This window comes from Lates calcarifer, linkage group LG18 (genome assembly GCF_001640805.2).
Source record: "Lates calcarifer isolate ASB-BC8 linkage group LG18, TLL_Latcal_v3, whole genome shotgun sequence".
NCBI classification, from domain to species: Eukaryota; Metazoa; Chordata; class Actinopteri; family Centropomidae; genus Lates; species Lates calcarifer.
Window position 1 is genome coordinate 17191345 of NC_066850.1, and position 27083 is coordinate 17218427.

Consider the following 27083-nt stretch of genomic DNA (forward strand, 5'->3'; position numbering starts at 1 on the left):
ATAAATGATTTGTAGTTAATAAAACATGCAAAAAGTACAATATGGCCCTTTAAGTTGACTTGAACCATTCCATCCACTATCCCCTCAGCCAAGCACATCACACTCTCTCCATCCTCATGAATCTTTCTCTTTGCTCTTCCACCCCTCTGTTGGGATAAATCACCGTCTGCTTGGTCATTATCGGGGGAAAAACTTGGAGAAAACCGTTTCTCCTTTGCTCTCTCTTCATCCCTCCGAGTCGGGAGCATCAATCGCACCGCTGAGCTCATTCCATTTTAATTGAGACGTCCATGTTAAGATGGACATGAATATTACATTCCACAGGCCTTATTAATATGCTAAGGCCAGTCTAAATGTTTTAATATTTGCTATGTAAATTATTGAAATTGTGTTCATGGGCAGCTTTGGATCAGTCGTCAGAAATGTTTAGTCTCTGATGTTCAAGAAGTGATAGAATTCTAATTGTGTGCACTCCAGCTGAAATATGGAGGGATTTCCCATGGTGCACTGCTACATGCACATGACCACCCCTCTGTGCACCGGCGACCCCAGGGTCACCATTTTTAGCTCTCATAATTAGAGAGAACGAAGAAGGGGGGAGAGAAGGGGAAGTGTGTGACAGGTATTTCTTCCTATCTTCAGGCCTGTCTCTCTGTCTCCCCATCTGTCTCTGAAGTCCCCGAGCATGTCAGACACACACACACACACACTCCGGAAATTATTCGAAAAAATCCTCATCTAATGTTTCACTGAGCACAGACGCGTTGGGCAGCGGCCGCTGCGATAAAGTTGGCGTTTCGAGTGACTGCACTCTGCAATTTTAAAAAAGCTGGCTGCGCGCTGACGGACGTCGTCGGCTGCGGTCGCACACACGCGTGTGGCATGTTGGAGAGGAAGATGGATCGGAGTACAGATTGTAAGTGACATGTTAATTTCTTCTCCGTCACTCAACTCACGGCCGAGGCGTCCGCTATCAAAGTAAAGGGACGCAAGCCCCAGCCATCAAGGCTCTCCTCTTCCTCTTCTTCTACTCTTTTTCTCTCATTCCTCCCTTCATCTTCCCTCATCTTTCTGTCTTGGAGAGTGTTCCAGGCCTGACTGTGATCAAGGAGATGTTTAATGTAGCTTTCTGCCCCCCCCCCCACCCTTCCCTGGGATCAGTTTGATTCCTCCCCTCATCCTCCACTAGATGACTACTTTTTATGTCTCCTGGATATGAGAGAAGCTAAAAAGGAAGAAAGCTGACAGTTGCTGGCATGGGGCAACAGAAAGAGGAGTGAGAGTTCACACTGGATTTCTGATCTTTACTCTTGTGTGGAGTTTTTTTTTTTTTTTTAATCATGAGCCACTTCAGGCAGCAACTACAGGAGGTTAGAGGCCAGATATTTGCTGCCGCTGCAAAAAGAGGTGCCTCTGCAAAACACAGGAAATGTGCATTTACAAAGTGATTATATCAGATCGTTTTAATAAAAGGCATTATCGCGGCACTGGACAGTCATCAAGAGGGTCAGCAAAATTGAAAAGCCATATGAATTGTGTTGTGAATATTACACCAATCAGCCACATTATTAAAGCTGGCTACCAGTTTGAATGTTGTCGCTGCTCCTCAGTTAGAAAGAAAAACATTTTTAAAAATCATGAAAATGTTCAGAGTGTGTTCTTGACATATTTATCGACTTGCTCAGCTGTGCGTTTGCTTGCTCAGTGGTTCATTTAATTTCACGGGTTTGATGCTCACTGTACAGTGTGTATGACATAACTCTCTCACATTTTCACTTCTTGTTGTTTGATATGTGCAGGGCATTGATGGTGTGAACCACTTTACATTGCGTTGTACTTACAAGTGTTGCTGGCTGTGTGCCATGTTCTCCTCTTTGGTTGTGTGTTCTCAGTGTGACCGCTGTTACACATCTGAGTGGAATGTGAAAAGTCCCTATGTTCTGTCTTACCCTCAGCTCCACTCTCATTTTAATGACCAGTATTATTCATGTAAAGGGTAAAGGTTGTGTAAAGGTAGGAGAGAGTGAAGAGTATGATACCTGACAACAGCTGTGAGATAAATTCTAGTAATATGATGTTTTCTCAGTCTCTGACAGTGAGTGTATTTACCCAATGATCTGTATTTCTTTGTGTGTGTCTGCAGGCAGCCCTGGTACTATGGTTGGGGTTTCAACCTGCCACGGGGTCAGGCTCTGCTGGACAAGTGGAACCAGATCCCTGACAACACAGACATCCTGGTCACACACTGCCCCCCACTGGGTGAGACCACAGACTACAACACACACACACACACACACACACACACACACACACACACACACACACACACCAGTCTGTATAGCAATTACAGGTATTTTTTAAAACAAATTTACAATTGGTATAACAACTCAGCACAACAGTTAATCTCACATCTAAAATCCACTAATGCAACAACAGACTGGATCCACATCTCAGATTCAACTCTGGGACCAGAATACTGACAAACTCTTGACAAGAAAACTGTTAACACAGAACACACTAACAGACTCACTTCTTTATTGCTTGGGTTGTGCTACCTTAAAGAATATATCACAGGAATTAATCAGAATGCTGCAACACACTTTAATGGACTTAATCCATTTATTTATTTTCCCTTTTTGCATAATTCCACCTGTACAAAACTAAACATGAGCAATTCCTGTTTTCCTAAACATTACTGTAGTTTCTGATGTACAGTGTAGTAGTAGAGTAGTAGTAGTAGATTCAAAAACAGTGAGTGTGTGCAGTATAGTACAGATTTTTTAAATGGGACACTAATACATATTTTTCACTAGCCATTAGATAGCTGCGTACCTGCTCTCGTTTCCAAATGTATGAATTCTGGATGCCACTGCAGACCAACACAAGGTGTTGCTGGTAAGGTGGTTAGCGTAGCTGGCGTCCAAGCAGCTGACCCAGAGTCAGTGTTTAAGATTTAGTGTTGTAAGTCACTTCAGATAGAAGTGCCTGAATGTCACTGCCACCTTAGATCTGTGAGGGCTCTAATATATCTACAATTATTATAATAATAATAATAATTATTATTATTATTATTGTTATAAGAAGAAGAAGAAGATAAAGACGAAGAAACAGAATGAGCATGATGAGTGGCGAGTACCTTGAGATACCTTCAGAATGAGGACAGAGAGAGAGGGATGACAGAGAGGTAGAGCACAAACTATGGTACACAGAGGACCCAAAGTTAATGACATGCAGTGGTGTGATATTAATGCATAGAAAGGGAGAGAGAGAGAAAAAGTGCTCAGTGCATCATGGGAGTTCCCCAAGCAGTCTAGGTTTATAGCAGCATAACTGAGGAATGGTTCAATCTGGGGGCTGGTTCCACAGGAGAGGAGCCTGATAGCTGAAGGCTCTGCCTCCCATTGTACTCTGTGAGACTGTAGGAACCAATAAGCCAGCATATTGAGGGTACTGTGGAGTAATATGAAGTCTTGCAGATAGAATGGAACTTGGTCATTAATGGCTTTGTACGTAAGGAGAAAGATAGTGAGTTTTATTCTGGATTTTACAGGGAGTCAATGCAGTGAAGCTAAAACGGGAGAAATATGATCTGTTTACTGTCTGTCCTTGTACTGGAGGTTTTCCACAGACTTATTAAATCAAACCACATTCTTTCTGTAATCTTAACCCAGTGCTACAAATTGATATTGTAGGATATTGGACAGCAAGATTGCTGTCTGCCAAAATGTCCTAACAGAAAACCTCTGTGAACATTTCACTGAACTAATGTTCAGCATCAAATGTATTTATTTTCCAGGAGACAGGATTGTAAATGGGCACAGAGGTGCAGTGGTTAGCACTGTTGCCTTACAGCATGAAAGTTTTGGTTTGAACCCTGGTTTGGAGCTGGAGCTTTTCTGTGTGGAGTTTGGTGTTAGTAGGATGTAGAACAGTTGTCCCGAGCCGAGGGCATCAGTGAGCAGTGCATGTCCTCTCACATCCCACCAGGAATCTCCAGCGGTGTCAAGTCATTCTCCGAGAATTTTTCGCCATGTCAGGAATGTAATAGGTGGTTCCACACAGCAGGGCAGAAACGGTGCAGACATAGGTACAGATGTCATTGTTTCCAATTGTTATGAATAGTAGTAGCAGCAAAGTAGTAGTATTCAGCGAGGCAAAAACTTGTTTCAGCTGCCTTTAGTGAGTGTGTGCTAACACACACTGCACACAGCTTCAACTCTTTTTTTCCTCCTTTGCGTTTTTAAAAAAGTTCAGCATTCACAGGACAGTGTGATGACGATCTTCGTGCACACTGATCTACAAAAACAATTACTAACACAGTAGTATGCATGCCAGGCCAGTAGGTAGCAATGAGTCTGCAGCACAAACACAGCTGGATAGTCCGCCATTGTTTTTGTTCTTCTGTCTTTTAGCTGAATGTTGTCCTGCTCGTGAGGTCGTTAGTTAGTTTTCACTAAGAACTGTGTATTGCCAGTTTACATGGCGTTTTGAAAAGATTACACACTGGAACCCGGTGTCAAAAGTTGGCTGTTTTCAGGCCCTGAAAATGGCGTTGTCATGTGAACGAAAGGACAACAAAGGGTACGTTTTATGCAAAAACTGTTGCCAGTGTAAACAGGGCCTTAGGTATAGCTTACTATGTCCCCTAGCTGCAGCCACAACAATACGAATGGAAGTTTACCTTGTGACATCTCAACAACTCCACACAAAAGCCCCAGGCTAACCAAGGCTTGAACTCAGAACCTTCTTGCTGTGAGGAGACAGTGCTGACCACTGCACCACTGTGCTGCCCACTGAAACTGATGTGAAACAATTCTAGTTTTTCTCTACACATGAGTTGCCACTATTTTACCTTGCAGCTGATCTCTGGTCAAGTACAGACAACAGCATTTAGAAAGCACATTATCCAGACAACAGCCAAATGTTTCTGACCTTTGACAAGTAAATTATGCTTTAACGTCATTTAGCTGCAGCTGATATCTGCTGCCTGAGAGGGTTATCTCTTAATCTGGCCATGGATAAAAATGAGAAGTCCACTGAATGTGATAATGTGCACTGCCAATTACCTATTTCCCTCCTACTTGTGAATTGTGGACATTGCAGTTATATATTTTTTTAAAATGGAGAATGTAAATTCCTCCAAGACTGCTCAAATCTCCAGAGGACATGGCCATCACATCCTCACCATGTAGCAATGCACCACGTTTGTGGATTAGGCACGGGCTGGTTACCTAAATACATTTTTAAAAATCGGCAGTGTGGCAATATTTCAGGTCAGGAGGTAACATGTGAACTGTTGAACTGCAGGTTTAGGCTCACTTAAGGGACTTATTAAAAAAAATATACTTGTTTAAAAATAAAACAGATTGTGTTCAGTGGAGGGAAAAAAGTTGTTTTTCTTACTAGGCATTTCAGAATAATTTTAGAGCTGTAATCGCAATACTGTGATACTGTGATATTTTTGCTTAAGGTTATCATACGGTCAGAATCTCATACCAGCATATGCCTTGTATGCATGTATACAAACAACATACAGGTATGTATGCATATCTATCTACACTCTAAATGACTCTGTTGAATCTCTGATGAATCATTGTCGTGTTGAATGGAGGAATAAAAGGTGAAGGTAATCAGAGCAGTGATTCATACAGTCCAGTCAGCTCGTCCTGCCCTGCCCGAAAACACACTTTACCTTTAGAGGATATTATTAGCCTTCTTAGTGATCACCTCTCCTCAGCTTCTGCATGTGTTTTCATCCTCATATACACCACCCCCCCACCCCCATTACACTCCAACGTCACAAGAGTCTGAACAAACACAGATGCTGGTGCACAAGCTGAGTGACATCCTGTACGCACTTCTCTGTCTCAAAACACATACACACAACCAAAAGGAGACACACACACACACACGCATCTCTCTCACCACTGACTCTCACTCTCGCACACACACTTTCACACCTCATCTCCCACTGCAGCTGCGGTGTTCAGATGAGTGTGTGTGATTGATTTCTGTGTCTGCGTCTCGGCTGCAAACACGGCCATTTATTTTCCATTCAGCTTAGCCAAGTGTCTCCAGCTATCTGCTCGTAAGCCACCGGCATATGGAGCAGCTACAGCAGGCTACTAATGCATGAGACACAAACGCGTGCGCATGCACACACACACACACACACACAAAAAAAAAAAACACACACACATACACACAAGTCCCAGAGCAAGACTGAAGGGAATGGTTTGAGAGAGACAAAAAGAGGGAGAAAGGAAAAAAGAAATGGAGGAGAATAAAGTGGATTCCTTAAAGGGCCAGGAGCAAACAAAAGGCACTCACTCTTAAAATATATATTTTTTTAAAATATGGAGAAATGAATGATGGACAAGAGGGTTAAGGAAAAAGGAGCGTGATCAAGATGTTTCGCACTGCAGCAAAAGTGCCAGTCTTTTATGAGGCGCGTTAAGGCAGCAGATCTGTGGCTAGAAAGGAAAAATATGGCCTCTTTATCTGGCTGCGAGGAAGAAGTTAACAGCAGAGAGAGAGAAAGAGAGAAAGTGAGACAAAAAGAGGGAAACAGGCTCAGTGCCCAAAGCAGCAGCTGCTTTGAAACAAGTGGCACTTTAGAGCAAAATACCCCGAGACACAAAAAGCCCTCATATCTTCTCACTTCACTTCCGCCGCCTCCCAAGGCTTGTAAAGAATACACTTACAGTTTTAAGGCATTATGTACCTAAACTGATACTAAAAACGTGTTTTACAGGTAGATACATTCAGAGGACAAAGAAGTCAGACTGTATCACTTCAGCTGCATGACTGATTCACTGCCGGCTGAGAACATAGAAGTCTTTATGTGTGTGTTATGTATGAGCAGGTCCATTAACTCTGAGATTTTAAGCTCTGTGGTAATAAAAAATAAAACTGGAAAAGAATAAAAGTAAAAGTCATCTCTAGAGAGGCTTCTCTCTTTCTCTTTCTTTTTGCCCCGCTGAACTGGATGGAAGCAAACAAATCATAAGACTCGCTTCTTGAACTTGCCCTTTAAGACTTGAGATTTTTACTTAGACTAGACCTTTAATTCAATTCAATTCAATTGATATAGATAAAGTATTAACTGCTAACATAGCAATAAAACTAATAGCAGTATAAGTAATTTCTAATTCTAGCAGGTGTTGAGTGGAGTTGTAGGAGCAGCAGGAGACTTGTCATCACAGATCAGACTCTACAGCTCCAGAGGCAGAAATACCTGCAGAAAGAGACAGAAGAGGAGACAGAGACAGAAGAGCACAATACTACAGGAAAGGGAAGATATTGAAATTTAAGACTTGACTTGGACTAGTCCTTTAAGTCTTGAGACTTGTGGGGCAGCATGGTGGTGCAGTGGTTAGTACAGTCACCTCACAGGTCAATTGGTGACTCTAGATTGATGTAGGTGTTACTGTGAGTGTGAATGATTGTCCTCACATGTCAGCTTAGATTTCCTCCAGGGATCGGCAATGTTTAGTATCAAAAGAGCCATTTTTGCCCATCGCCCACCTAATACAATTCATCTGGAGCCGCAAAATATATTTGATCCTTAGAATGAGGCTAAAATTCTCACAACAAGCACGTGGCTCTCTGCAGCTCTCGCTCTGCCCAGCCTCCTCTGTACTCCAAGATCAGTGGGCTTCTCTTTAGGAGACTCTCCACGGCACAACAATATATCAATATAAATTAAAATTCAAAAAAATAAATGTTATTTACTTCCATGGTTTTTTCTTGGTAAAGCTACAGGGAGCCACTGCACAGGGGAGCCCCGGTCTAGCCCTTTAAGACTTGAGATTTGACTTGGACTAGCCCTAACCTCATCCACCAAAGATGCAGTGCACAGTAATGTTTTTACCTCTTCCATTCCCTGTCAGTTAGCTCAAAACATCTTTATAGCTACTGAGCAGATTTCTGTGGAATCTGCTCTGGTTATGGTCATTTGTGGATAAATCTGATGAAGATATGTTGTTTCTCAAAGTATTAGTTGCAACTTATTCAAAGCCTTGGGTATAACTTATCGCTCTAGACTTCATCACTCTCTGGATTTGCTGTGGATATTCATGGGCCCCAGAGGATGAATACTACACCTTTAGTTGATCCATTGAACCTCTCCTCTTGTGTCACTGTCCGGCCAAATTGTCTGTGCATACAAATTAAATCTAACTGGCAGATTATATTTTGGACAGATGGGGATTTGACTATTTTCTGGTATTTTATGGACAAAGCAGGCAAAATAACATTTAATTTCAGCCAAACACTGTGAGCTGTCCTGTTTTTGTACTGCGGGTTCGCAGACACTGCAGGACCTCACTTTCTCTTCTTTTTCTCTTTTGAATATTTGTTCTTTTGTGAAGTTCACTTTCTTTTTTCTCGTCTCCTTTGTGTTTATTTTCTTATTCCTGTCCGGGCGACAGAAGGCAGGGAAGACGGAGACATGAGCTCCTCAGTCATTTTATTTCCCCGACTTGATGCTTTTATTGACTCAGCATCAGCAGCATCCCTCCTCACCGAGCAACCACTAAATCATATACACTCCATGCTTCATCCTTGTCACACACACTGTGAAGTCTGCATCTGTGTGTGGCTGTGATTGATCTTTATTTTATATGGCTGCTTTCTAAGAGTCACTTTTATTTTGTGCTGCGATGTGCAGTTTGCCATTAGACAAGGAGTCTGAAATGAAGAGCCTCATTCTAAAATGTGATGTATCACTCTCTGAGAGGAGATGAAATTTATAACCCTACTGAAGATTCAGCCATGGAAACACAGCACTATCTAACATTGCACAGTTGTGCATTAAATACATTACTGAAATGATCCAAACAGGATCATTATTGTTAAAGATAGATAGTAAGGAAACAGGTAGGGATGCACCGATACCACATTTTTTCAATCTAATTACAAGTACTTACATTTAAGTACTTACGGATACTGAGTACCAATATGAGTACTTAATAATGCCATCACACACATTTACTTGAAAACGTGTTTTATTTTCATCAGATATTGTTTCATTCTCTGGCTGAAATAAGAAATAGCTGTGACTGACATTTGAACATTCCATTATATATGGCACTGCTGCACATTTTACTCCAGTAGAAGTACTGTTATTGACATTTTAGCATTCAACTGCATCTTTTTTTAACAAACAGCCTTGCCACATATTTCACTTAAATATAGCCCGCTATTAGCAAACTCTTTGAACTCAGCGTCGTGGTTTTTTTAGATGTTTTATCAGATTGCTTGTGTTGAAAGTACTCGCTTTCGTCCCTCTTCTTGACAGCTTTGCAGAGCAGAATTTGCAGTGCGTTTTACTTTAGTCACCATCATCCACTTTGAAATACCTCCACACCACCAATATTGCTCCTCCTTGCTCTCAATTAGCACCTGACCGCTCAACTGAACATCAACTGGACACTTTTATGAATACGAGTACGAGTACAGGAACAGAGTATCAGACAGATACCCGATGCTGGTATCGGTATCGGTGCATCCCTAGAAACAGCTCTGGTTTTGCTCAGTTATTTTACTTAATAGATTTAATGAATATATAAAAGAAATGCAACATGCATAATTCTTAACCACATTTTAACTGGGATCAGTATAGACCATTTGTTTTTGATTTGAATGGAAAGATTCAGTTGTGCTCTTCAACCGCTTCACTTCTCAACCTGCAGCAGCAGCAGCATCAACTGACCAGACTCCTTGAGTTTTATTAAAAGCCATAGTGGGAAACAGAGAATATTACATGACCAGCTGCTGTTTGCAGGCTCTGTAAGGAGCAGCAGGTTTGGTGTGAGGTGTGTTTAATTTGCATGTCGCTTTGTGCAGGTTTCTTGGACTGGGTCCCGAAGAAGATGCAGCGTGTCGGGTGCATGGAGCTTCTCAATACAGTCCAGAGGAGAGTCCAGCCCAAATTACATGTGTTTGGACACATTCATGAAGGTATGAACATGTGTTTTTAACAGGAATCAACCACCACACAGTACTGCTGTCATGATAATTCACTGTGCTTTTGTACACGTAAGGTTTTATTCTGACATTATATCCACTTCAAAAATTCCATGTTTACTTATACATAAGGTGAAAAGTGTTTTTTATCACTAATAACTCATTCTTTAAATGTGTAAGTTTTTTTTTTAATTATTGAAAATGCATATGCTTTGAATTCATATATATTCACAGTGTGCAAGCAAGCATATAGATGTATACATCAGAACTACAGTACAATACTCACAGTCTGATCTTTAGATGCTTGTTTTCTCTGAGTCTCCTGGTGGTTTGACTCAGCTGCTCTCGGTCTTTTCCACATTTTTTGGTCTCAGACAAACCCAGTCTTTTTCCATTTTGCCATGCGGTAGTTTTCTAGTCACTTTCATTTGTGTGTCTTTCCTATGTAACAACCGAGCAGACGTGTAGTTTTATGCGCAAATGTGTGTAAATCATGCCTTCAATTTAACATAATTACATCATTTCTCAGTTATAATCACAATTTTAGCAAATGATGCGAGGTTAGGCAAATGCACGTTGTTTCACGTTCTTATCACATTTAAAACTTCCCTCAATCCAAAGCACTGTCTTGAAGTTATATCACTGTTCACTTTCACTGTGAATAACATTAGCATCAGCAATAGCAACGGCATAAAGAATATTGAATTGACACTTTGGTTTTTAGTACAGCTCTGGTACACTCTCACAAACACTTGTGATATGATGCTTTCTGCTCAGAAATGTGTAAATATACACCCATTTCCACTCTTTATTTACAGAGTGTCAAATCTTAATGACCACAGCATCATCTTTAGCATATATCATAACTGTATTTGTAGTTGTCTAATCACATTCACACATTTTCATCTGCCACTACATCACTGTAAATTTTCTCATATTATCTTCACAACTAAATGTTCTATTTTTAAGTTTAAGTAGATGAAAAGCATCTACAAACTTAATCTTTTTAAGATGAAGCAAGTTGAGATTTTCCATCCATGTAACAACAGTTTTTTGATTCTATGAATATGATTGTGTATATTGAAGTGTATATTAGAGAACAGCTGAGCTGCCACATCCCTATCAGCATTTCATCCAGGCTAGCAAGGGCAGAGAGGCTGGCTCCCAGGACAGAGGATTGCTTTTTTCGGGGTTATCAGGTCAGTGCTGAGCCCCTGGAGCAGTGGTTCCCCCCCCCCATCAGAGAGAACCAGATTAGAAACTAGATCAGATTTTATAAGAGGAGAAATAGGCTGGAAGCAGCTCTCTTCATTAATGTGAGAACTCTGGGAGAGAGAATCAGAAAGGAAGGAATTATCCTGCGTGTTTTGTATTCATGTATTCCACATCTGAAAGGGCCAACACAGACAGGCACAGTTCTGTTCCAGGAGATGTTTCAAGCGTGGCACCTACACTTCAAAAATCCCTGATAGTGCAAAGTTAAACTGTAGCACTTTTTGAAAGATGGTAGTTAACTTCTGCGTGACAAAATTGTAACTCTTTTTCATCTGCCATTTAGAAGACACACTGATCCAAAGTGCTTTTGAAGCAGAGATTTTTTACACTGTAGTGGTATTAGTGTCACTCTCTCATGCATACATTTGCTCAAACTGGATTCTCGCAACTTTTAAAAAAGATTTTTTTTTCTCCCCTGCTGTTGTGTCTCTTCAGTGCGTTTCTCACTCACAACTCTTTGTTTGTTTCTATTGAGTACTGCATCAGGATTGTTATTTTTCCTATGGCCCACTGTCAATCAAACTATATGCAGTCTTTCTTCCTTTGATTTCATATTTGCATTTTTCTCAAATATGGGCAATATTTACCAAGGATTAGCAGCCCTTCTACTGGTGTAACACAGCCAAACCATACTTCTCTATATTAACTAAGGGTCCAGCTTTGTGCTGATAAAATGGAATGAGGGCGGGTGGCGACACCCCAAAAGTTTCCACTTTTAGTTTAAGGCAATATTTCAAGACAACACTGAAGTTCGATTCCGATTCACAGCAAATTTAAGGGATACTTAACTTACAATGCTCTCAATCCTTGTTAGAGTTTTGTTACAGGCTCAGCACTGAAATTTGTGGAACCTTCATTCTATTTGTGAAAAAACACAAAGGGGCAATACTAGCTTTGATTGATTTATTAAAATGATTTTTCAGATTTGTGAAAACAGAAAAAATAATGATTTTATTACCTTTACACATCCAGTCCACAGTGGACTTAATAATAATTTAGCACCCTGACTATAATTTGCAAACACAAACTTATGGAGCACAGGTAATATGTTACCATGCAGGACACAATTACTGGGATTCTTGGTGTGAAACACTGAGTTAACATTTTTTTCATTGTAAATTCCTAACCCTATGTTGGACACTAGAAACTGAACACGTAGAGCTTGCTATCATTTGAGAACATGGTGGTCTCCAGCTTCCAAAATACACCATCCTGTTAAAATACTAATGGGTAAGTATTTACACAAGCATATTTCAACAAGTTACATGTATATTTACCTACTGCTTCACATAACAGTCACATCACCTTCCTTCATGCAACTCCAGCTCTGTCCAAACATGAACACAGTGATAGATCAAGATGCACTTGACAAAGTCTTGGCAAAGTAGCCATTATATTACACAGCGTTTCTGCCCTTTGACTACAGTTTGTAGCTTTATGTAAACCACCAGCAGGCTTCTGGAATATATCATATCACATTATCAATGGATAACTAAAAACATTCAATTCATCTGTTACATTCAAAAGAAATTCACAAACAACAGGGAAATTCTATTATGAATGTATTAGGTTTACCACTCGATAGTATTTTTTCAGTTTTATCAGTTGCTTAGAAAGAGCAGAAAAGCTTAAGTTACAATATTTCAAGTCATTTGTCATTCTCTTAATTTTAAATTTAGAAAATAAAAGCTGATCATTTCAGAATAAAAATGTGGGCATTCCCTTTATCCTCCCCTGAATACAACACAGTAATCATCCCATGCACAGCTGTAGGATATTGTGTGGTTTGTTTAGTGCCCAATAAAGATTTGGTAGGAAGGGATGACAAAACCTTCAGTATCTTCTTTAGTAAACTTTCCTGTGACAGCATGATTAAGTTAGCACCTTCTTTCCGTCTGTCGCTGCTTCCCCAGGTTACGGCATGATGACAGATGGCACCACGACGTTTGTCAACGCCTCAGCCTGTACCGTCAACTTCCTGCCCATGAACCCACCCATTGTCTTCGACCTTCCCAACCCTAGGACCACATGACTAGAGGAAGCCCGCTCCCAAACCATTACAACCAATCAGGAGAAAGGAGCCAGGAAAAGTAGGTGAGGTCAGTAGACGGAACGGAATTCTGTAAATATTCGGCAGGTGTTTTTTTTGTTTGTTTTTTTTTTTTTTTACAGTGATACGAACGGTACACGCCTGGAGGACTAAAGGAGGACTGGAGGCTCACTTGAGCTATTAATGTTATTTTGTGTGCCATCATTTCTCCATCAGTAACTGAGTCTAAAAACAGACGAATGAGCAGAGAGACGCTTTTACATGCGGACAAAATGGACATTTCTCTGTGTTCTCGTTTACTGCACTGACAATCCGATGTGGCTCTCAGAGAGACAAGAGACACCCTGACATCCCTGTTGGCCTTCGTCACTTCCAATTAACTGGAACCATTTGGACCTGCAGTGAAACAACCCAACGCCTCATCTACAGGAGAGTTTCAGTCTTGCATAGACTCAGCATTGGCGGAACATTTGCCAGGGGGATTATCACTGAATTTTCCTCCCTTTCTGCTTTTAAACATTAATCTCCCATCTTTTTCCTCAGTTCTTCCCCTCTCTTTCTACTGGCCCCCTTATCTTACTGCTGCCCCACCCCCCCAGTATGCTGGAGTGTGTGTGTGTGTGTGTGTGTTTTTTTTTTTTTGTGCCAGTGTATGTGTGTGTGTGTGTGTGTGTGTGTGTGTGTGTATGTGAGATCAAAGCAAGTGTGTGAGGGCAGCAAGAGGTCTCTGCCACAGGCTGTGTGAGAGTCAGGATGTCAAACGTGTTGACATCACTCCCCTGGGCCTCATTACAGCCCTCAGTAAGCCTCTTAACCGGCCGAGGAGAGGACGCAGAGGAAACCACTTGCAGCACTTCCACCCCCCCCACCCCGCTTCCTCCTTCCATGTAGCTCCCCTTTTTCCCTCTCTCTTCGTTTTCCTCCCTCTCCATCCTTCAGGTTGTGAACGACTTAGCTCAGCTTTTTAGTTATGACTGGGAGGTCAGGCTTTTGGATTTAGACAACAGGTAACATGCAATGTAAAGGTGCTACATGCTAATGCTACTTCTGAACAGTGGTGGTTGTGTCATGAATACACCGTTGTGTTATTCATGGGAGTGACGGAACTTTTTATTCTTTTTAAAGAGGAGCAGAGTAACTAAATGTACTGTAACTGGTCTATGTAAATGTTCTTGGTCAATGTAAAGAAAAAAAAAAAAAAGATTTTCTTGAAGATTTCCAAGTTGTTGCTATGCTTTTCAAACAATGTGTTAAGTATTTGTGTCCAGAAATGTGTGGTTGTTTCATTTGGTCTATTTCTTAATAATGTAAATGCTCATTATGGTATTTTCTTCTCTGTGAAGCTGCTCGGGCCCATTGTTGATTATTAACTCTTTCATGTCCCTAAGCAGTTTGTCCTTTGTTTTGTGTTTTACAAGAGCTTTTTTTTTTTCCTTTGCTCTATTTTCTGTATAAGTAAGAGTCTAAATGTGCTTAGCAGAACACGTCACACTTTGATCTCCATGCTTTCCATCATTATGTATGAATGTTCCCCAAAGCTGCAGTTTACTCCTGCTTCATTCCCGCTTCTTCAGCACATCAGCGTTCATTGTGCCAGCTGACGTCTTAATGTTTCCAAATGGGCAAAAGAGGACAGAACTGCTCACCAGGAAACCCATGTCTGTGGGAGGTGAGTCCATGTTATGCTGCTCTTTTACGGACCAGTTTAAAATCTAGACCAAGAAATTGGGGACATATTGGCTGATCCTCATGTCTTCAACAGGCACACCACACTAAAGTTAAGGTTAGAGTTAGGATCAAGTTTAGGGTAAGGTATTTACAGTCACACAGAGAGCCCAGATCACTGCAGTCTGACAAAACACAAGCAAATACAAAGATTGTCTTCACCAGTTTGACAACACACACATCTGGTGCTTAATTTGTATATCAGCAGGTCCTGGAACGTCATGGAAAAATTCATTTGTCAGTCACTGTTCAACACCATTGCTTGTGGAGCAGACAATACTAAAGAGTTTAACGACAGCTTTCGTAACTACAGAATTTATTTTTTATTTTCTTTACTTTGGACACCACAGTGTGCTTCTGGTTCCAATAACTCAAATCTCCATTGTGAGAAATTAGCACAGTGTTACTAAGTCAGTGGAGCCCATTTAATGTCTGCAGTTCAAGCTGAGTAGTGACAAGAGCAACGATTGTATTAGCTGATCGACAGAAAATTATGTGTGTTCTGATCATCAAATAATCATTAAGTCATAGCAAAAATGCTAAATAATAATAATAATCTGGTTCCAGCCTCTTCTTTGTCTCACATCACAATAAACTGAATCTCTTTAGATTTTACAAAATAAAGCATTTAAAGACATGTCTTTGGGCTGCTGGAATTTAAAAAAGGACTTTTTTGTTATGATATTTAATGAACAATTAATCAAGAAAATAATTGGCAGATTTATACATACACACACACACACATATATATACACACACACACACACACACACACATATATATATATATATATATATACACACACACACACACACACACACACATACATATATATATATATATATATATCTATACACACACACACACACACACACATATATATATATATAAATCTATATATATGATAGATAGATATATATCATATATATATATATCAAGAAAATAATTGGCATATATATATATTTTTTTTAAAAAATCTATATATATGATAGATATAGATATATATCATATATATATATATCAAGAAAATAATTGGCATATATATATATTTTTAAAAAAAATCTATATATATGATAGATATAGATATATATCATATATATATATATCAAGAAAATAATTGGCATATATATGTATATATTTAAAAAATCTATATATATGATAGATATATATATATATATGATATATATATATGATAGATATATATATATGTACACACACACACACACACACACACATATAAATCTATATATATGATAGATATATATATATATATCATATATATATATATATATCAAGAAAACAATTGGCAGATATATATATATATATGCCAATTATTTTCTTGACTTATTGTTTATTAGAAGAAGCCCTAATAATGACCATGGGACAACCTACATGCCACAGAAACTTCTCTTTTCATCTCATATGTGTTAATCGCCATGTATTTGTGTTTGATTGTGTTTTTCTCTAGCTGCAGTGCCCCTATAAACCCTATGTTCTTGTGGTCAAATTAGTTAATGCTCATGTTAATGTCTCAGTTTGTTGTGATGTATGTATTTGAGGTCATTCTCTAGATGTAGTCAATGGGTTGTCAAATTGGTGAATATTAAAATGAATCAAGAAATATTGTTTTTGAAACTAACTCTCCACAGCCCCAAACAGTTACAGTATACAGCTACAGTGCAGGTGTAGGTCTGTGAGTCAGGCAAAATTTATGTCGGCATTACTGGCACAGGTTCCACTGGTTAACAAACTGGAACAAGATGGAAGCATCAGTGAAATCCAAAGACAATAGCAGGTTTATAAACCATGAATAGTAAATTAGAGACAAACTCAAGAAAAATACAAAGGGCCACAAACAGTGAAACATTCAAATAACAGGTGTGTGTGTGTGCAGCATGAACAAATAAATGCAGGTCATTAATAAAACATTGATGAAAGTAAAAAATAAAAGTCATGTCAAACTAACCACTCTGCTATTTTAATCTTTTAAACAAAAAATGCTTTCAGTACAAATTAACTGATTGTTTTGCTACATTGCTGTTTTCACTATTATCACTATTAAGTTAATTTCCTGCAGATGTTTCACATTAGAGGTGTACATCTTAATTGTTTAAAAGAAAAAAAATGGAATTAGAGAATAAGCAATGGTATGACTTAATAATGGAAACAGAATTTCACTGCAGTCCTCACAAAAGCCTCATAATTTGAGGCATGGAGACGGGAGATTTTAGAGGCTCAGAAGTAATAGCTTCAGTGTGGTCAGGGGTAGGTGGGTCCATGCAAGCACAATACAGGGTGTGTGAGTCTGTATTTAAAGCAAAACAGTTAAGAGACTGAGCATGAGGACAGGGAGCGCTCAGCCTCATCATTTAAAACAAACTTAATTAGCGTCGACGAAGAAAAATGTTCAGAGAAAATAATAAAGGGAACTATTAAGACCAAAAGATGGGAGGAACTTTCATCTCTACGTTTCACGAAAAGCTGTCTGTTTCGTCCGACTCCCCAGTTCCAGCCCTCATTTAGATGTCTCTCACTTTGATGCTCCTCTGCTTCAATAGCTGTGTTATGTGTTTCCTGTTTTTTCCAAGAAAAAAACAAAAAAAAAACAAAAGTGCTGTACACTTTCTTGATTTATTTTGTGAGGCATGCTTAAAAGAGTTAATGACTTCTGCTATTCAGACAATCTGCATATGAAGAGTTTTATTCCAAAATGAGCTATTCACCACTTGGAAAAAGGGACACCTACACAGGCAGAATGATTGTCAGCTAAAACTTAAAAGCAGATTGTGATGCTACTTTTTAAAGGACTGGAAGTAACTTGTGTCCTTGGTGACATTTTTACTTGCTGAATGTTTTATATTTCAACAATACGGGATGGTTATGACTTGAAATCTCTTTTTTAATTGGCTGTATATCATTTTGGAATGAAAGTATTCATATGGTATTGTATTTTGCCATCGTTGTTGGGGGCTTTCCCATTTTTTAAACAGCAAAATAGGGAAATGAAGACCCAACAGCTGCAAAATTTTACTGTGTCGCTCCTGGAGACAACTCTAAAAATGTAAAGTATCTTTCTTTCTTAAAACCATAAAGATTCTGCTGGTTCTGACAGATTATTCACTGATTGAATAAAACCTTATCTGTGACCCATGGATCATGTTTCCTTATTTCTCGACTCTCCATTATTTCTTGTTCTATAGAAAGAAAAATTAGAGGTGGTGAGGGAACTTTTCTCATCCTGGTTCTCCCTTTTTGTTCCAATCAAAGGTATCTGTGTCTCGTATCAATTATAGAGCCCAGAGCAGCAAGTTAATTTCCAGTAGCTAAAACCTCACCGCTCCGTCTCTGTCTCCCATTTTGTTCTGCAGGTCTTCCACACCTCTGCACATTCTAATGAGAACCCTCGTTCAAATAATTACATTAGTAATCCCGGGGGAGACTGGGTAATTTATTCACGGACGGCTTTTCACTTTGCCATTAATACAACTAGCTTTCATATGCTCTTGTCTTCCTCTAGCTCCCTCCTTCCCTCTTTTTTCTCACTCTGCCATTCCAACCACAATACTGAACTCTTTTTCTCAGTTCTTGTCCTCCCTTTTCCATTTCCATCTGCTCTTCCTTCACTTAGCTTCCTCAGATAATGATTCCCAGCTCTCCACATTTCTCTCTCCTCTCTAAGTGCTACAGTATATCTTGCTGCGGTAGTGTTTCCTTTGAATGAATGACAGATGTCCTCTCTATCTCCTTGTCATCCATCTCACTTCACACCTCCCATCTGAACAAAGGACACTCCCAGTGCCTCTCGTCGTCTGCATCATTAAAAATGCACTTCGTGTGATTGGCTTTGGAACACAAATCAGTGTCAGTCAGTCAGCAGGCAGATCATTTATCAATTCCTTTTGTTAATCCTTATTTTTCCATGATTTTCAGCTCATTTGTTTTATCACTGACAGATCAAATTTAGTCTAAAGTCTTGCTGCTAGATCCAGATTAACATACCTCAGTTCCAAGTTAGTTTGTGATATATTTTGCACGCAAATTTATTAAAGAATATGCATCATGTAAGCATAATATCAAGGTATTATTGAAGGTATTTAAATTGGATTTTGACATGAGGCCTCTCTGTCTCTCTCTGTCTCTCTCTCTCTCTCTCTCTGCGTTAGAGTAACTTAACAACAGGCTGAAAAGCAGTGCTTCCCATCCTTTCTGGATTCAGGTGTGTTGCACCTAGAGAGTCCAGTGGTGAGCTGTCAGGCCCAGCAAGGTCTTCTCTGCTGCCTAAACACTGTCACAATCACTGAATAATAATAGAATGAATAGAAGAGTCAACAGTGCAGGGCCCTGTATTTAAAAAATGAATGGCAAACTGTTGCCTTGGGGATCCTTTAACCAATCAGATTTCAAGTTGGTGAGACCAGGGGTCATCTAGCAGGCCTACGATAACGCCAATGACTTCATGTCATCTGATTGGACAGTCAGGGAGCGTACTGGTCAGAGCTAGTTAATCGCATCTATAGCTACTAACACAAGCTAAAACACATTAGTATAGATTTAATAGCTGTTTTCTCAAGGAGGAGGAAGAGTTCAGTGACTCTGTTGTAGAGGTTATCTGTGTGTCTCAGTGCCAACAATAAGTCCTTTTCTATCGCTATGAAGGCTAATGCTGAAAGTCGAGTCTGGCCAGTCGTGTATGTGTGTGGCTCAGCTGTGGCTGCAGTGTTTGGAGACACGTTTATTCTCTATAGCCGTGACATCATAATGACGGTATTGAGATGTGAGTTAATTCAGGTAGAACAGCAGTGAAGGCCTAGGTGTGAAATGCACAGCCCACCACTGAGAGATTTAAATAGATCTGATGGTGTACCTATTAACAGCTGCTTCTGGCATTTAAGGAAACATTTAATCAAAGCTGAGTAAGTGGAATTAAGAATGGGAACGTCATGTGGGATGAGATGTGAGATGAACACAGTGGTGAAGGTTGCTGTGAGCTAACATGAACACAATGTCAGGCTGAACCAATTAAGTGAAACAAAAAGGCAGTTGTGTCTGAGTATCAGGTTATTCTGTTGAATCTCTGCTTACACACCCTGGAGTATGCTCTCTCTGTACTGAGAGTTGGCACTGAACATTAGACTTTATGTTTTCTTTACATCTTTTCTAGATTTAAGATACCATAATTTCCAGACTATTGAGCACACCTGACTATAAGCCACACCCACTAAATTTAAAAAGAAAAAAAAAAGTACATATACTGTACATATACTGTCTATAAGCCGCAGGTGTCTAAATGTTTTTGCGGCATGAAGCTCGTTAGCCCGTAAAAATCTATAAATTAGCCGCATCATTGTTTAAGCCGCAAGTTTCAAAGCGTGTGAAAAAAGTAGCGGCTTATAGTCTGGAAATTACGTAAGTAAGCTAAAATGCAAAGGCCACTTTGAGGTGTTCACCATTTCACATTACATTTGGCTTTTTACAGTGCGTATCACCAAATAAATTTGCTTATAATCAAAGTAATTGCCAAACACTTAACCTGGAGCCTGAGTATTCGATGCCCACGCTGGAACTCTGCCATGCTCGCTGTAGCTGCTCTAAGTCTCTGAATGAAGGTCAGTGAAGGAACGCCCACAGGAAGCTGTTGTAGCAGATCTGCCCTGTGGTGTTGGCATCAAAATAAGAGCTGAGGTGGAAGAACTCCTCCTCTGACAGATTCACACTGAAATGGCACAGCACCTGCAGGAAAACAACACAAAAAGACAGAGTGTGCATGCGCACACATTTGTGTGTGTGTGTGTGTGAGTAGTGTATTAGGTGGGGGTTTAGGAGATGTCATCCCTAACCAGGTTGCTAATTGTTTATATCGATCAGCTCAGGGAGCGCTGTCTTCAGGAAACTGTACAGAAGGTAAATGGCAGGGACAATAAAACAGGAGTGTCAGCTGCTGCTCTCCTGGGCCAAAATGTCAGCTCGGTCTTGTTTCAACCTTCAACTTAATTGAACAATTAAAATTACTGACTGGCTGTCAAATGAACAAGTCTGAGTATGTGGCTTTTCAAGCTTGCACACTTGAGATTTATGGATTTTCAGTCACTCTCCATCATTCTTCAGACATTTTGAAAGAAAAGACACAAGCGGAGCTCAAACAGTTGCATAATTCATAAAGTTGCAGTTTATCGTAAAGTGCCTGACATCGCTTGAATGCGGCGGAGCAGGTGGAGCAGGTGGAGCTCTGCAGGGTGGTGTGTAGCTGACCTCACCTTCCTGAAGTCCTGCACCGAGACTCTCCCTGAGCGGGTGCGGTCAGATGTCAGGAAGCTGCGCCTGATGGAGGTCCAGGATGAGCGAACCACGTCGAAAGTCCTCAGCATGACCGCCACACAGTCTTTGCTCAGAACGCCTCGGCTCATCTGGACCGGATCAGACCGTGCAGGATCCAGTCAGTACATGGAGTACGAGGCCGAAACAGGAAGACATGAACAATGAGAAAGAAAGCAACAAATAGAGGTGAGAGCCCCCACATTATCTGTAATATTTCACTTCATCACACGCTGAATCTCTGAACAAAGTGTTTTTTGTTCTGTGATCACATAAAGAGGTTTTGTCTGCAAACTCAAGTACAGACACACCATTGAATCAGATAAGTTGCAGGGGGTCTGCAATTTTACACAGATGGTGGGTTCAGTCGAGACAATGCAGGTTTTTGTGATTCCAAAGTTGGTTTGGAGGGTTGCAGCTCGTGGGTTGCCAGATTAGGCCCTCACCCACACGCTCCATCGAAGCTTGGGGCTCGGCTTAGTCACTCAGCGGGGGGCCTTTTAGAGCGTGCCCACCCGTGTGTCATTGTTCAAAGCTTCATATATACCTTTCCATGCCAAAAAATGCACTGTAAATCACCAGACTTGCCAAATTTGTTTGTCATGGGAGGTGATAATCGAGAGCCTGAGGGTGGGAGGTCCCCGCTGAGTTTACACAATCTGGCAACCCGCCGTCGCCCATCACCGCCCCCTCACATTCCAGAGCCCCCACCCCACCCCATCACTACCACGTACTATTGTAACTCAGTTTAAATTTGCAGCAATAAAACTACAATAGATCAGACCTTAAACAGAGGAAAGGAGAGGGACGACTGAGTTAATTTGAAATGTGTTCATGTGCTGCTCAGCATGGCTACGTGTAGCTGAAAGTACATTTCCCGTGTCCCAGTGTCAGACTCAATGCCAGCTGTGATGAGTGTCTACACAACAGGTACGTGAGCAATGGATATGTTCAAATGCTAACATGCATATAAAAGTAATCTGATTGTCACAGCATTGGACCCTTAAAGGAAAAATGTTTTACTAGCTTTTTAAAATACAGCTGTCTACCAAATACACACTGTGTTTTGCAGTCAAAAATATGTGTCAAAACGACTGTTAATATTTTGTTTCATACTACTTTCTAATAGGTCAAAGAATTTATGAGTTGTCCCTAATGGCTTAATAATGGATGGCTGATGGTTTACTGATACCTTTATGCGCCATTAAGAGGAGAAATGTTTGGATTACCAGGTGGTTAAAAATTGCCATGGCGATCGAAATTTTCTCACTTTTTAACAAGGCTGCCAGTTTGCAGTTATTAAGTCAGTAGTTGAGGAATAAAAACTCTGCAGTTGTAAAAGTTATTAATGAAGAATCATGAGTTTCTCATTTTCTAATGAGCCAACAGCTTAAAGGTCTTATTTACACTTTCCCAGTTAATTTTTTTTTTCTTTTTTGGAAGTTTTAACACCCATAATAAGATATGTTTGTTGTTTTAAAGGTGCTATATGTAAGTTTTTGTGATAGTATATTTGCATAGCCAAACTTTTACTTATGAAGAGTTTCAGTCATTGTTGCATTTACAAGATGAGAGGTTAAATTTCATACCTCTTCATCCTCTCATGTTGGACTTGGGGCAGACTGGATGCTACAGTGGCTAACTATTGGGAAACAGTATCATGAGACTGGATAGGCTGGGCCCCAGAATGTTAGAAAGCAAACTGTGTGTTACTGTAGATTACCAACATCATGTGTGCTGCTTATCTTCTCTCAAACTGTTTAAGTTAGCTGTACGCTTTCACCTGCAGAGTGGTCACTCGCTCAGTAAAATAAGGTTAACACAAGATGAATTCCCATGCTGATAAATAAAGACACTGGATTGTACTCAAAGTCTGTTGTGTGTTATGTCACAGCTGTCAGCCAGCGACAGGTACTGTTTTATGCAAATAAGTTCCAATGAAATGATGTGATTGACTATGCAAAGAATAAATTATCATATTTTTCTAAAGTCATTGCTCAATCAGGCATATTTAGGCTACAAAGTATTCCCCAACCCTTCAGTGAGACTGTAACATACACAGTGCAGAGATCACAAATACAGCTGTAACATAATATGATGTCTGTCACCACATGAGATCCAGATGAATTAATTTGTCCTCTTGTTTTTTTCTTACCGGGGTATTAGGAAGAGGGAGTTTACATCGCTCAAAAGTCGTCTTGGCCTCTGCTGGTTTTAGGTTCAGCAGGAGGTGATGAAGGAAGTTGTGATAGGAAACACGTCCATTACTCATGAAATCAAATTTCACAGCCAGATACTCCAGCTGCTGCTGAGTGATGCTGATGTTGAGAGATTGGAGGATCTCTACACACACATCGTCAGTCATTAGCAATGGACAAAAGTATACACAGTAGCATATAGAAGAGATAGTTCAGTGCCATATATGAGTGGTTTTCTGCTCACCCAGGAAGGAGGTAGCGCTGATGTGTCCCTCTTGCTGAGGATCTTGCACAGCACAATTCCTCTGGATCTCCTTCCAACAGTGCTGCACCGCCCCACGCAGCCTCCTCTCCATGCTGCCCAAGGGGCTTCCTGTTCCCGGCCTCCCTACTGAGGCAGGACGCCTGGGGATGCACTGGGAGGCAGACTGGGAGAGGAATGAGGGGGAGTCAAGAGAGGGGCTGCACAAATACAGTGAAGAAAAGTGCCAACTTACATTATTTAAAGGCAGTTTGCACCAACAGCTGATTCCAACTCTGATTTGTATTCTCATTCAGTCTGATTAGTCAGGTGAATATTATTCATATCACTTACTTTTGATAAAATTAAATAATGAAGTAATTCCTTTCTGCTAAAAACATCTTTAACTTTTGTAGTGTACTTCTTTCAGTCTAACAAGACTGTACAGGCACCTGCTTAATATAATTTCAAACATATGTCAAATATATGTTTGTCATGTCATGTGAAATTATGTAACTTTTAAATCTACAAAAAGTTATTTTCAAATAATAAACAAAAACTTAATTTCTATCAATAAAAATAAACAAAGCCCGCCTTAATTTTCCTTTTGGCTGCTAAATAAGAATAAGACTGGATGTGCTGCCAAGCAACAAGGTGTAAACAAAGTTTACAGTGCCACAGTATGACACATGTCATACTGTGGCACTGTAGTGAGTCACTTCATAGTTTGCCAGCCACCATAAAACATAAAAAGAACAAATTGAAGAGCCACCACCACTGAGCGCTACAAGTGAGAAGAAAAGATCGGTAGACATCAACAGGGCAAAAAAGCAACAGTTGAGCTTCAGAACAGGATGTATCTGCTTTAAACACCCAGTAAAGTAACTTCTAACATTGGCAATCACTGTAAATCATATTTTTCTGTTATTGCTGTTTCTGTCATTCACTATCCAAATTTTAGGGGAGTGAATACAACAAAGTACTAAACTAACATAAGAGTTTTAATAAATACCCTGTATTTTCTGCAGTGTGTGAAGGTGATGACGCTCAGTCAGTGAAAGGCAGCTAGCTCCTAGCAGTTAAGCAGTTTCATGTGCTAGTGTCCTGTAATGGCCAGTTGTTGCTGCAGAGGCTGCTGCTGTATATGTTGCAATATGGTCAAATATATCCAAAATATAAACTTGTCTCTGAAAATACGTCTCTGAAGAAAAGGTGAGATAAAGGCCACACAGTTGCTGCTTGCCCTGCTGCTCCCCCATTAAGCAAATTTTCAACTCTTGAGCTCATGAACTGACTGTACAGACTTGAGCTGTAACTAACTAAACATACGCAGAGGGTGCTGATGTGACTACTGATTTTAAAACTTTCCAGGAACTCCACTTCTTTCTGCTATTCTCTCTCTCTCTCTCTCTCTCTCTCTCTCTCTCTTTTGAAGTTTGAAACATTTTCAACTATGGCAGTTGCATCTTTGCCCCAGGGAAATTTGTGTCCTCTCACATCTTTGCATTGACTTTACAGGCTATTCTGCCACCTCTAAAATTCTCTTTACATTCAGTCTGTATATACCTCAATACCTCTTTTAAATGGTTGTTCACAGAGTTTTGAAGGCTGGTGAATTCCATCCACATCTATACCACTCAGAAAAAGATTTGTTGCAAGACCATGAAACATATTTTGTAGAAAAACTGTTATCAGGAAATCTCATTTGAGCAAACAAAAAAACATTCACTGCTTAATACATTTATTTGCATGTTTGTTACTATCCATGTGTCTCTGATCAGAGTTGAACTTTGGCATGCATGATGTTCATGTGGATAACACGTATGTATATTGCATTTGCTCAAATTGAATTATTCTTTGTGTGAAAATATCTCTACAAAACATATATTCCGCAAAAAAAAAAAGGAAAAAAAGTTCCATCTTGCTCTCAAAACTGAGGCACATACATAACATCTTGGAGTAACAGACTGAGCTTGTCTGGCTTTACAAAGCTGCTGGTGCCTTCAAGGATCATAGATCCTAGCAGAGCTGTTTGGAACTAAGTCTCAAGTCTTCAAGAGGGGACAAAAACATTTGATTAAATAATAGTATCTCAAATTTGTCAGGTGGCGAAGTGGTTCAGTGGTGACCACTGTCACCTCACAGCAAGAAGGCTCTGGATTTGAGCCCCGGTTCGAGCCCAGAGCTTTTCTGTGGAGTTTCCATGTTCTCCCTGTGCCTGTGTGGGTTCTCTCCTGGGTTCTCCAGCTTCCTCCCACAGACCAAACACATGCAGGTTAACTGGTGACTCTAAATTACCTGTAGGTGTGAATGAGAGTGTGAATGGTTGTTTGTCTATATATGTTGGCCCTGTGAGGGACTGGTGATCTGTCCAGGGTGTAGCCTGCCTCTCTGAATGAATAAATAAATTTGTCACACAGTAGGCACCCTCCCCCTTTGATGTCTGTTAAAATAAGGGCAGGTGAGGTTAAAAAAAATAGGTTATTTTGAATAATTAGCACAATAGTCACGTGAAAATACATGAATAATAATTCTAAATATTTCATACAAATGAAAAGGAGCTCTTTAATAACTAAAACCAGGAACTAATGCATAAATAAGTGATATGTGCATTAGAATCACAGCTGCAGGGAAGAAAACAGGTGGATATGAAGAGTGGAAACTATTGACTAATTTACATGTACATTAATTATATGTGCAAAGGCTAATTTCTTTAATTCTTAATTTAAAGTTCATTTGAATGATTTGTTTCTTGTGAGATTTTATGAGTCATTATGTTGAAATTGACAGTAGATAGGCTTTGAGGTCATGTGCTGTACCTTAGTACGTTGCAGAATGGCACCTGCAGTGTTCGGACAACAACGTTTGGATCTAGAGGTTGTCTCTCTCGGCTCAGGAGAAGGTGATGGGATGTTGTTGATGGGACCCCCTGCTTCGATGTGGGTGATCCTGCCCAATGCACCAAAACTTTGAAGCACCTCTCTGTGCTGCAGCTTCCTCCGCTCAGACACAGGCATCTGGCACCACACACATTCAAACTAAAAGGCAAAAGGAAACACACATACACATAATCATCCCCACAATGGGGACTAATGCCCAAAGAGAGTTACACACAGCACGTAAATTGGCTTTACAGATGACTAACTTTCTCACGCAGTCAATAATTATCAACAAAGATGGATTAGATTTTGATTAGAATAATTAAAGAAAACATATCAGACTAGAAAGAACAGAACTGGCAAATGTACCAGATTTTAGATTCATCTTCTCATTTGTAAGCATGGATTGATGCCAGTATGTGTTGTTTCAGCTT

At 40.0% G+C, this 27083-nt stretch overlaps 2 protein-coding genes across 4 annotated transcripts in view; one reads left to right on the top strand and one right to left on the bottom strand.

The window, feature by feature from the left end:
• mpped1 (metallophosphoesterase domain containing 1) overlaps nucleotides 1–15775 on the top strand; it is an 80920-nt gene extending 65145 nt beyond the window's left edge. For 2 of the 3 annotated variants that reach the window (XM_018697190.2, XM_018697189.2), the window contains exons 5-7: nucleotides 2144–2259; nucleotides 9850–9963; nucleotides 13158–15775. In XM_018697190.2, coding sequence (XP_018552706.1) covers nucleotides 2144–2259; nucleotides 9850–9963; nucleotides 13158–13276 — 349 coding nt within the window. In that variant the 3' untranslated portion in view covers nucleotides 13277–15775. The remainder of the gene's footprint in view (nucleotides 1–2143; nucleotides 2260–9849; nucleotides 9964–13157) is intronic. The other variant, XR_001963305.2, reaches the window with a different exon arrangement.
• Nucleotides 15776–19155: 3380 nt separating this feature from the next.
• Nucleotides 19156–27083, bottom strand: part of efcab6 (EF-hand calcium binding domain 6) — a 46160-nt gene continuing 38232 nt past the window's right edge. Inside the window, exons 24-28 of the mRNA XM_051077651.1 lie at nucleotides 26590–26808; nucleotides 23774–23957; nucleotides 23487–23674; nucleotides 21274–21423; nucleotides 19156–20749 (exon numbers count right to left, since the gene is read on the bottom strand). Coding sequence (XP_050933608.1) covers nucleotides 20627–20749; nucleotides 21274–21423; nucleotides 23487–23674; nucleotides 23774–23957; nucleotides 26590–26808 — 864 coding nt within the window. The 3' untranslated portion in view covers nucleotides 19156–20626. The remainder of the gene's footprint in view (nucleotides 20750–21273; nucleotides 21424–23486; nucleotides 23675–23773; nucleotides 23958–26589; nucleotides 26809–27083) is intronic.